This window comes from Ostrinia nubilalis, chromosome 29 (assembly GCF_963855985.1).
Source record: "Ostrinia nubilalis chromosome 29, ilOstNubi1.1, whole genome shotgun sequence".
NCBI lineage: Eukaryota > Metazoa > Arthropoda > Insecta > Lepidoptera > Crambidae > Ostrinia > Ostrinia nubilalis.
Genome location: NC_087116.1, coordinates 1,620,638 through 1,630,849, shown reverse-complemented (window position 1 = coordinate 1,630,849; position 10,212 = coordinate 1,620,638). Strand labels below are relative to the sequence as shown.

Sequence of the window (10,212 nt, the reverse complement as noted above, 5' to 3'; positions counted from 1 at the left end):
TATTTTATTCAGCGACACAAAACAGCATCAAAAATATGAAACAAAAGTAAAACTAAATAGAGTAGGTAATGTTGATAAATTGAGATCACTACTTGCATTGCAAATCAAATCAGTTAAATAAAGAGATATGAGGCCACTCTAAAAGCAACGTTAACCTATGAAATAATTAAAAACTTACTTTTGTCTTAGAAAATAATCTATAATATCTTATAAAATGTCTTAAAAAAGGCTTTCAAGAATATTAAAGCTTCAAATTGGAAACTCGAGAATTCTCGAGCTCCGGTAATTTTTTTCTCGTCTCGAATGAAGCCAAATTTCTCGAGTTTTCTCGAGTTCGAGAAAGCTCGAGCAGAAACCCTAAGCACAATCACCTTCTGGTTCTTCGTCAGAAAATGTCATCCTTTGCGCATATTCTTCAAATAAATCTAAATAGAATAAAAAATAGCTAAATAAAATAAATTAAATAAATAAATAATAAAATAAAATAAGTAAAATAAAAATAAATAAATAAAAATAAAGGTCAGAGAGAGTATTTTCGACGACAGGACAAATACCAAACGATAGAAGAAACATGTTACGCTATGATGCTGTTGACATGTTGTTAGAGATGGGTTTCCACCCGGGTAAAAACCCACATGAGGGTAAAAACCCAATAAAAACCCGTTTCATTCCACCCGTGGGTGTTTACACCGGGTGAAAACAAATAATTTTACAATTATTTCAATTGGCATCTTTTCTTTATTTTATTGAATTTTTCTCATTTATGTTTATTGATTAATAAGTAATAAGTCAAAGAAGAACGGTCATCTGTGACCCAGGCCCGACAGAAACGAGACATACCTCAGTTTTTTTGTCATGTCTTAATTAGTTAAATTATATATTTTTTATTTTCGAAATCTATGTATAACACCAAAATATTACCCTTTGTTTTTGTTTAGGCGTTATACAAAAACTAATACAAAATGCCTATTTATCACCAAAATTGGTAAATGTATGTAACTACCTAAATGTCTATTACAGCTGCTATGGAATGTATCTAGGTGACCTGGAGATACAGCCGGATTATACAGGGTGGAAAAAATAATAAGTTACAAAATCCAAAAATTCAATGTTACCAGCTTCCATAATCTGTACCCTATTAATGGTACCATTTGAAAGAACTCGTGAAGCACTTTCAGAATCAGTAACTAGTTTTTCGATATCTTGTATAGTTTAGAAATAATCGAGTGAGATCACTTATCGTTCCAAATGTATAACCACCCTGTATAATCCGGTTGTATCTCCAGGTCACCTAGATACATTCCATAGCAGCTGTAATAGACATTTAGGTACATACATTTACCAATTTTGGTGATAAATAGGCATTTTGTATTAGTTTTTGTATAACGCCTAAACAAAAACAAAGGGTAATATTTTGGTGTTATACATAGAATTCGAATATAAAAAATATATAATTCAACTAATTAAGACATGACAAAAAAACTGAGGTATGTCTCGTTTCTGTCGGGTCTGGGTTTTTTTTGTATGGGGCGTGACCGTTCTTCTTTAACACTAATATGCATTTATATCGTGGCCAAATCGTAAAATTGATCACGTTATAATGATGTGACCAATTATTTTATAAAATGGTGTTATTTCAAGAATCGTTGAACCGATTTAGAAGAAATTTAGTAGGAACACAATAATTTGTGATCATGGCAAGGACATGGAGGGGGGGGGATGCCAAAGATGCCAAACTTTCTCTTTGATGACATTACGGTATAAAGTTACAAATAACAACACCAACTACAAAGTACTTCTGCTTAAAAAAACTTGAAATCGAACCGCCCTTCCGCCACTGTAACGCATTGTAACGTATTTCAAGACCTCCTCTCCCCCCAGATTGCATTAGGTAACACTAGAACGCCCCCTTAGCAACAAATACCACTTCTCACTTTAAAAAAACGCTATTTTTGTTTTCACCCACCAGAATGGGTGATAATGGGTAAAAACCGGGTTTTTACCCAAATCACCCAGTTTTAACCCAATCGGGTGAAATGGGTTTTTACCCACTACCCATCTCTACATGTTGTGTTTCTTAAATCAAAATCAGCATTTGCTAACAATATAAAACGTTTTTTTTTTTCTTAATAAATGATTATATAAAGTATATCAATCGCTTATTCTTATTTCATCATTTTGAATGTATAATTAAAAAATAGAAACAAAATTTCTTTATTCTCCGGTGATCTCCGGTTTTTCACCGGAGATTGCCCGATCACCGGTGAATTCAATCGGTTGTTAAAATCTCGCTCCGGTGCAAACCTCTATCATCCACGAGGACGCGCCCCACCATTCTTCCGCTAATGTTTGAGTGTTATCGGTACACGCTAAATTATCCATGAGTGCACACGCACACTACAATAATGCCGTTCGGATTGCTCGGATCAAACTCCCCGCACCCCGCGCGACCGAGACCAAACATTGGTGGGGCGCGTCCGAGTGGATGAAACGATCTATGACAGCGCATCAAATATTTACACTCGAAGTCTTTTTCTAAGGGCTCGTTCCCATGACAATTCAGTTTTCCGGAATCCAGTAATGCAGGATCCCACAAAACTAGACTGTCGTAAAAACACATTACGGGTGAGTTGCACCATCTCACTGTAACTTTCACAAACGTCAGAAATCTGTCAAATTCTGTACAAAACACACCGGTTATCGTTATAGTTACGATCAAAGTTAGGAGGTGCAACTCAGCCTATGTGTTTGAATTCGAATTTAAAATTGGAACGGATCGGTTTTTGGCGGGACACTGCAATCGGGATGTTCGTGAGGGATTCTTCTACAAGAATAATTTTCTTTCAAACATAGGTTTCATTCACCTAGGAATCACGAAAACTTGCAATATATCTTGTTAAACACTACTCTGGAGTACACATACCAATAATAGAAAGTATCATGAATGAAAACATCGATATCGACAACTCACAACTGACATCACCACCCCAGCTTACAAACAAACCAAAAGCATTTTCGGATAACATTTCAAATACATCCTAAATTCCTGCACTCTCGATTCAGTCGCGGCATCAATGTAACGCTATAGTGATGTCCTTAACAATATTACTATCGATATTCCTAAATCTAAATTTAATTTCTGGAACTTATCTAAATGCAGAGTCGAATTTTCTAAAGCCACAGTTGGAAAGGAACAATATTATAAATAAGGGTGTCTGGGTGAGGGATCCTAAAGACAGATTGTTTGAGAAATCCAATGCAGGGGAGTTCATTTTTAGGGCAAATTCCTTGGATGTGGACAGCTTACTGCAGAACAATTTTGATGCGTTCGGTGACAATGGCATGCAGGACTCTCCAGGGATATCTAGTTACGTTGAAAGGACGAAGCGCTCTGCGAACGGTAAGTGATACTTTAATGGATTGTTTAATTATATTTATAACCGCCTCTGTGGTCTAGTGGTAAGACCACCTGCTTCAGACGCAGAGGTCCCGGGTTCGATTCCCAGTGGGGGCAGATTTTTCTGTTCGGTTTGGTTGGTGGTAGGGCTTGTTCTAAGTCCGCCTGGCTAGCTACCACCATCTTACCTAAGTCTGTCGCTATAACAACAATGTTAACAGCATTATTGTGTTCCGGCAGTTAGAGGTAAGATAGCCAGTTCCTCCGTGGTTGACGATTCCGGGTGAAGCTCGCTTCCACCTTCGGCCTGATCATCACTTACCATCAGGTGAGATACAGGCCAAGAGCTTCCTCGTTGCGAATTAAAAAAAATGTTTTTACTGTTGTGTAGTTGACTACAGAAGACCCCGAAGATACCACAACAAATATCTTTCTCAAAGTGTCTTTATCACAATTAAAAACCAAGTAGGTACTAGTGTTGACTGCCCATTGCCGGTCATGTCGTCTCGTTCTATCACAAAGAATTGATGAGAGCGAGAGCAAAAACGGAAATGGATAGTTAACACTGTGGCCGTGTGTACATACTTAAGGTACATACTCGTATCCATTTCGTTTTCAATAACCTAGCTGTCCAACTAGTACTTTGGAAATAGTACCTATCAATCATGTTAGTAGACGAACTAAGGGACTGTGAGATAGTATCTTGATGGAATATTCATAAATTTTAACGTTTTTGTGGGAGCTATTAACTTCTGATACAATTAGCCCTAGGATTCGCGCCGCGATAAACTTTTATACATTACGACAAGTACATACGATACGCCCATACATTTACGGTCTAAAAACGTCGATAAGAGTTTATCACGACGCACATCCTTTTTCGGCAGGGCAGTGTTGTACTCTCAGCTCTTCTAACCTCTAACACTAAAAGAGAAGGCAAAGCAGCTGGAAAAGACTAATCTATTTCTCTCGATTTCCCCATGACTAACACTTTTACATCCTCAGATGAAAGAAAAAGAATTCTACGTGAAAGTATGAAAGAATGCAAAGGCGATAAGGACTGCGTTCTTCATAATATAGACGATAAATTCGTGAAATCTAAACTTATCTCAAAATTAAAACCAACATCCGTCTTCAACGACTATCCTTACGAAGTTGCTATTCTATTAGAAGATAATAAACTAGATGACAACAGCAGCAACAATATAAAGAGAGTTAAAGAGAGCACAGATGACAATTCAGTCATTCCTTTATATACGAATAAAGAATCACCTCAAGTGAACATAGAATCGCTCGTCAAAACTGAATCTAAGGTCGAAACAGCTATCAATAATACTATAACACCTAAACGTAGCATGAAAAATGATTACGAGAGTGAAGTGATCAAAAAAATCGAAATCAACGAAGAAATTGACAGTGACAATAGCACTAAAGTTGACCGTAACATATTTGACAAAGAAGAACGAGTATGGCATCAAAATATGCCGATGTCTGACGCAAATGCCTACAAAATTTTGCCTAAATATCCGAGCTCGAAGAATAAGCCAATAAATGAAAGAGGACTTATCAAAGTACTCTCAATGCTCACTAAAACGTTCAAAAAGATTATGAGACAGCACAGCGACATCAAGAAAATACACAGCAAACTGCACTTAATAAACGATGAAGTTAAAAGAAATATTGCTGATATGAACAAAAAGTTTAAAGATATCGAAGAGAAATACTCTCACATTGTAACTTTAAGCGACAAGATGAAAATTTTCGAAAGTAGCATGAATTTAAAGGAAGAATACTTTAAAGCTAAGGACACTGAGATGTCCAAAAATTTGCTAGAATTTGAGAACCAACAAAAGAAGTTTTTGACGCAGCAACGACAATTTTATAACATACAGAAATTGATGCTGGCACAGAACGAAAAGATTAACATGAAGCAAAATCTAATAGCCAAGACTCAGAGCGAGATTTCACATAGACAGAACAATTTTGCTCGGATTCTTAAAAAAGCAAAACAAATCTACATAGACAATAAACAGACATCCAAGATTTCAACCACAACCAAACCAAACGTCATTAATGATACTGATGAACCTGCTAGAATAACTCATACAACAACACAGTCCCCAATCGCTACAGAATCAATTAAAATCAACCTTTTTTCTATACCTTCTCTAAACAAATTAGTCAATCAAGATACTTTGCTGCTAAAAGATAAAGATGAGCAGCCAGTTGATGATTTAGTTTACAAATACTACTTTAACAACACTTTTATAGATAACCTCATGAAGAGCAAAGTTCTATCAACTTTTATGACTACAGCTGAGAACGCGGAGATTGCAAGAAACGCCAAAAACAAAAGGAATAAAGACGAATTAGAAACTACGATCTTATTACCGATAAATAAGATTGAAAATGGAGGCGCTTTGAACAGAGAGAGAAGGTGGATTCACCATATGTCTAAAGCGAAACTGAAAAAGATATCTAGAGGCAAATCTAGTATTACCAATTCAGATATAAAAGATGAGAAACCACTAAAAACTAGAGCAGAACGTAATGCCTCTAACAATGGTATTAAAACAACAAAGCTATTTGCAAAGGACAAAGCAAATCCGTACAAAATAATGGCCAAGAATTTCTGTACGGAAATTGGACAGAATAAGAATGTCCAGATGCTGAGCTGGTGTATAGAGAAAGCGTTGAGACGATTGCAGTATATGGGTAAGTGATTAGAATATAATATTATCATCATCTTATTGCAAGAACACATTGATTAAAAACAAATAATAATACATCATCATGTTCAGCAGTGGACGTCCTATGGCTGAAAATGATGATGATGATGAATAAGACATCAGTTAGCGAACGTTATCAATCATGGACATCAAAGTTATCGACTATAGAGTCTATAAATATGTCTATGCATAGGCATAGCAACTAAAGTCTTTTGTAAAGGTAGAAGAAAAAATAAATTCAAAGAAATCGAAGAAAAGGTAAATTCTTATACCTTAGATGATAGTGAAATTTTGGTCCATCTGTACCAGGTGAATTCATTGTTAAAACTGAGTTCTTACAATAAGCCGACGAAATCTAAATAATGCACAATATAAGTGAAACTAATAATAATAAAAGGTTAAAATTACTAGTAGGTTTAAATTTAATAGATTAGGCACTTAATGATAATAAAACTTTTCATCTATTGAAGTAAGTCAGATTTTTTTGTGTGCCAGTTATTTTTTAACAAGTTGACCTCCAACTTTATTCTTAAATACGAAGTTTAATAATATTCCACTTTATAGATTTCCCAGCACCGGCCCCACCACCAGAGAATCCCAAAGCAACAACCCAACAAGTAACCACCACGGCAACTACTAAGATCTTACCACTCCCTAAAAGTTCTAAAGGTATGTATAAAAATATTACGTATGAGACGTGTAAAATGCCTTGAAAAGGACAAGAGGTATTTAAGAAGTAGAATTTGACTTAACTTTATTATTACTCTATTTAACTATAGCCTCATGTGGTTTGAACATAATATTATACATATAGGCAGTTCGTTCGTTTCAGCTGAATGACGTTCACAAAAGGACAAAGGTCTCCCCGAAGGATTTCCACAAAGACCGGTCTTGCGCCGCACCCATTCCCTGCGTGATCGAATCAGAAATGAGGAGATCCGCAAGAGAACCAAAGTGACCGACATAGCCCGCAAAATCGCTAAAATCAACGGGCACATAGCTCGCAGAGCTGATGGCCACTGGGGCAGAAAAGTTCTCGAGTGGCCTTGGGGGAGGCCTTTGTCCAACAGTGGACGTCATTTGGCAGAAACGAACGAATGAACTTACTTGATGACTATCCATTTACCTCTAGAAAATAAGTGAGAGTGCTCCTGCAGTGGAGAACAATTAATGATCTATTGATGTTGATACTTCTATTCAAATATTTTCTTTGTTTAAATATGATATTTTTAGCTTCTTATCAAGAAATGTTCTTCCCTCAGGATCATCAGCAGTCCCACGTGTGTTTACATCGACTTCTGCGCTGCCAACATCAGTTACTACTTCAAAACCATTAGCAAATAGTAACTTGATATATTTTCCAGGTAAATTAATATTAAACGTATGGTTAAAGAGTATAGACTTTTTAGCCTTGCGCAAAATCTCTTCAATTTACTTTAAAACCTATGATAAATTCTTTATGTCTTTGGTCAGGTAATTGTTTAGCCCTTCAAGTACCTACCAGCGAATCGAGTTATTTGAAATCAATCGTTACCGCGGTCTCATGCGACCACTGGGTACCACGAGGTATCTGGTAACTCAAATGTTTGTATTTTTCAGATAATGAAGAATTGGAGTCAAACTTGAAACAATACGGTAAGATCTGATAATAATTTAACGACCACTTAGACTTAGTTAACACTTAGTCTAGTCTAAATATTGAATTGCAACAACAAAAGCTTCAAGTTATAAAAGGTAATCCCTAGTTTCGAATTTCATTCTGTGCTTTGTCTTCTTTCAGATCTAAAACCTGACACTGAGGGCAACGTATACTATGATGGAAGCTTACATTCAAGCGATATTGGTAAGTAACATTCATCATCATCATCATCATTTCAGCCACAGGACGTCCACTGCTAAACATAGGCCTCCCCCAATGACTTCCACGTCCCACGGGTAGTAACGGCTGTATCCAGCGCCTTCCTGCTACCTTTATCGTCGTAACATTAAGAAGGAGAAAAAATAGAAAAGAAAATAGTAACTTAGTATGAAAGAAACAGCGTAGGACCAGTAGGACCCACAAGGACAGACGGCCTACTCGTAAAGTTAGCAGGAAGGCGCTGGATGCAGGCCGCTATCAACCGGGCGATGTGGAAACCATTGGGGGAGGCCTATGTTCAGCAGTGGACGTCCTGTAGCTGTATGATGACAGAAAGCAAGAAAAATATTCATATAGAAATAGAAAGGAGATGGCCAAAAACTCGATGGGCTATATGAATTTAAAAATTCAAATTATTTATTGCATGTCACATAGGATAGGGTTGAAAAACATAGGTAATAGTTAGGTACATGTGAGTAGAATTTCGCAGAAATGCTAAAATCAAGTGGCAGTGGGCGGGGCACATAGCTCGTAGAGACGATGGCCGTTGGGGCAGGAAAGTTCTTGAGTGGCGACCACGGGCTGGAAGACGTAGCGTGGGCAGGCCTCCCACTAGGTGGACCGACGATCTGGTGAAGGTACCTGGATGCGAGCGGCGCAAGACCGGTCTTTGAGTAAAACCTTGGGGGAGGCCTTTGTCCAGCAGTGGACGTCTTTCGGCTGAAACGAAAGAACGAATGAACGAGTGGAATCTGTGTGTTTTCTAACTTATATTTGTGTTTATTTCTAGTTGGACTTGGGATGCCAGATAGCGAAGGCTTATCAGATATCATGCCGGGCTTCGAGAGCAATTCCAGGATAGACGTAGACCCTTACGTCTTCGATCTTCAGGCCAGGAGACGGGAAACTGTTAGAAGGTATTTATTTATTATTCTAGAATCTCATCATCATCATCATTTCAGCCACAGGACGTCCACTGCTGAACATAGGCCTCCCCCAATGATTTCCACATCGCCCGGTTAGTAGCGGCCTGCATCCAGCGCGTTCCTGCTACCTATGATGTCGTCGGTCCACCTTTTGTTTGAGCGTCAACTGCGTGGCTGCGTTTTCCGGTACGCAGCCTCCACTCCAGAACCTTGCTGCCCCACCCATTGCCACTTCAGCTTGCTAACCCATCGTGTCAGTCCTCTAGAAATTGATTTTTACTTTATAATTTTTTCCTGGGTACTTTTTCATCCTTCTAGAAAGTGATTCCCACATACTTCCTTTACTTCCTTAGTACCATTATCATCAGGTAATTTAATCTCCACTGCAGGAGCCTGACCCTCTTTAATTTACCAGACGCAAATGGAGGAAAGGGCCTACACTCCCCACGTTGGATAGATGGGTCGACCACAAACTTTTCTCCTATAAAATATTATTTTTCTTTTTCAGAATAAACGAAAACATATTGAAGAAAGTAATGTACGGATAAGTTAGCCTACTAGTGAATTAGATAAATGTATGGTAAAGGCTCTCACACATTTGGTTGAAACGGAAACGGAAGCGCATGACATTGCATCAGTACCTATTGGAAACATAGTAATAAACAAACGTGTACTGTAGGATCACTAGTAAAAATAAATAAATAGGTCGCATTTCAAATAAAAATTATTTATTGCTAAAGTTGCGGTTCCTGAAAAGTGGAGGTTTTTTTTATCTATTATTTGAATTCAGTTACGTAGTCAATTGTAACACAGATGTGTTGCGAACTTTTGGCTACTTTGGGTGTCACGGCGCTTTACTGAACAATGACAGTCAGTGGCAGATTTTTTGTAAAAATAATTTTGTGTTTCTCTAAGAATTATTAACTTGAGTGTGTGAGATCCTTTATGTTGAACAAAATGCAATTTTTATGTACTAAATTGGATAATAAATAATAAAGCAAATATTGTAAACAAACCGTTTATTTATTACATTTTTCCCTTTTAACTTAAGAGTATTTTAAATTCTGAGACGACTTCAACGATATAAATGGACTAGCAATTCGAGGGTCGCTAGTTCGATTTCCGCCAAGGTCCGGTCTGAACTGGTGATAAAGCCACTCTAAACACAAAAATTTAGCTTAGCTGGACGATAAACCTTGGCTAATAAATTAGGTTCCATTCCTAGTTTCAAAGAAATTATTAGTAGTACCAGGCCTGTTCATCTCCGCGAGTTTACATCGAAAACAAAACACGCACGATGGC

At 37.4% G+C, this 10,212-nt stretch overlaps 1 protein-coding gene across 1 annotated transcript; it reads left to right on the top strand.

Moving 5' to 3' along the window:
- The first annotated feature begins 1,532 nt into the window (after positions 1–1,532).
- On the top strand, positions 1,533–9,903 carry LOC135085638 (calponin homology domain-containing protein DDB_G0272472-like). Its single transcript, XM_063980411.1, has 8 exons — positions 1,533–3,400; positions 4,403–6,112; positions 6,691–6,795; positions 7,389–7,490; positions 7,726–7,761; positions 7,907–7,969; positions 8,775–8,901; positions 9,419–9,903. Exons 1-8 carry the CDS (start codon positions 3,091–3,093, stop codon positions 9,456–9,458), a joined length of 2,493 nt encoding a protein of 830 aa, XP_063836481.1. The 5' UTR covers positions 1,533–3,090; the 3' UTR covers positions 9,459–9,903.
- Positions 9,904–10,212: the final 309 nt, after the last annotated feature.

Coding starts and splice junctions, on each gene's coding strand:
- LOC135085638 (XM_063980411.1), top strand. CDS start 3,091: ATGTCCTTAACAATATTACTATCGATATTCCTAAATCTAAATTTAATT. Junction 6,113..6,690: donor GAGACGATTGCAGTATATGG/GTAAGTGATTAG, acceptor TCCACTTTATAG/ATTTCCCAGCACCGGCCCCA. Junction 7,970..8,774: donor CTTACATTCAAGCGATATTG/GTAAGTAACATT, acceptor GTTTATTTCTAG/TTGGACTTGGGATGCCAGAT.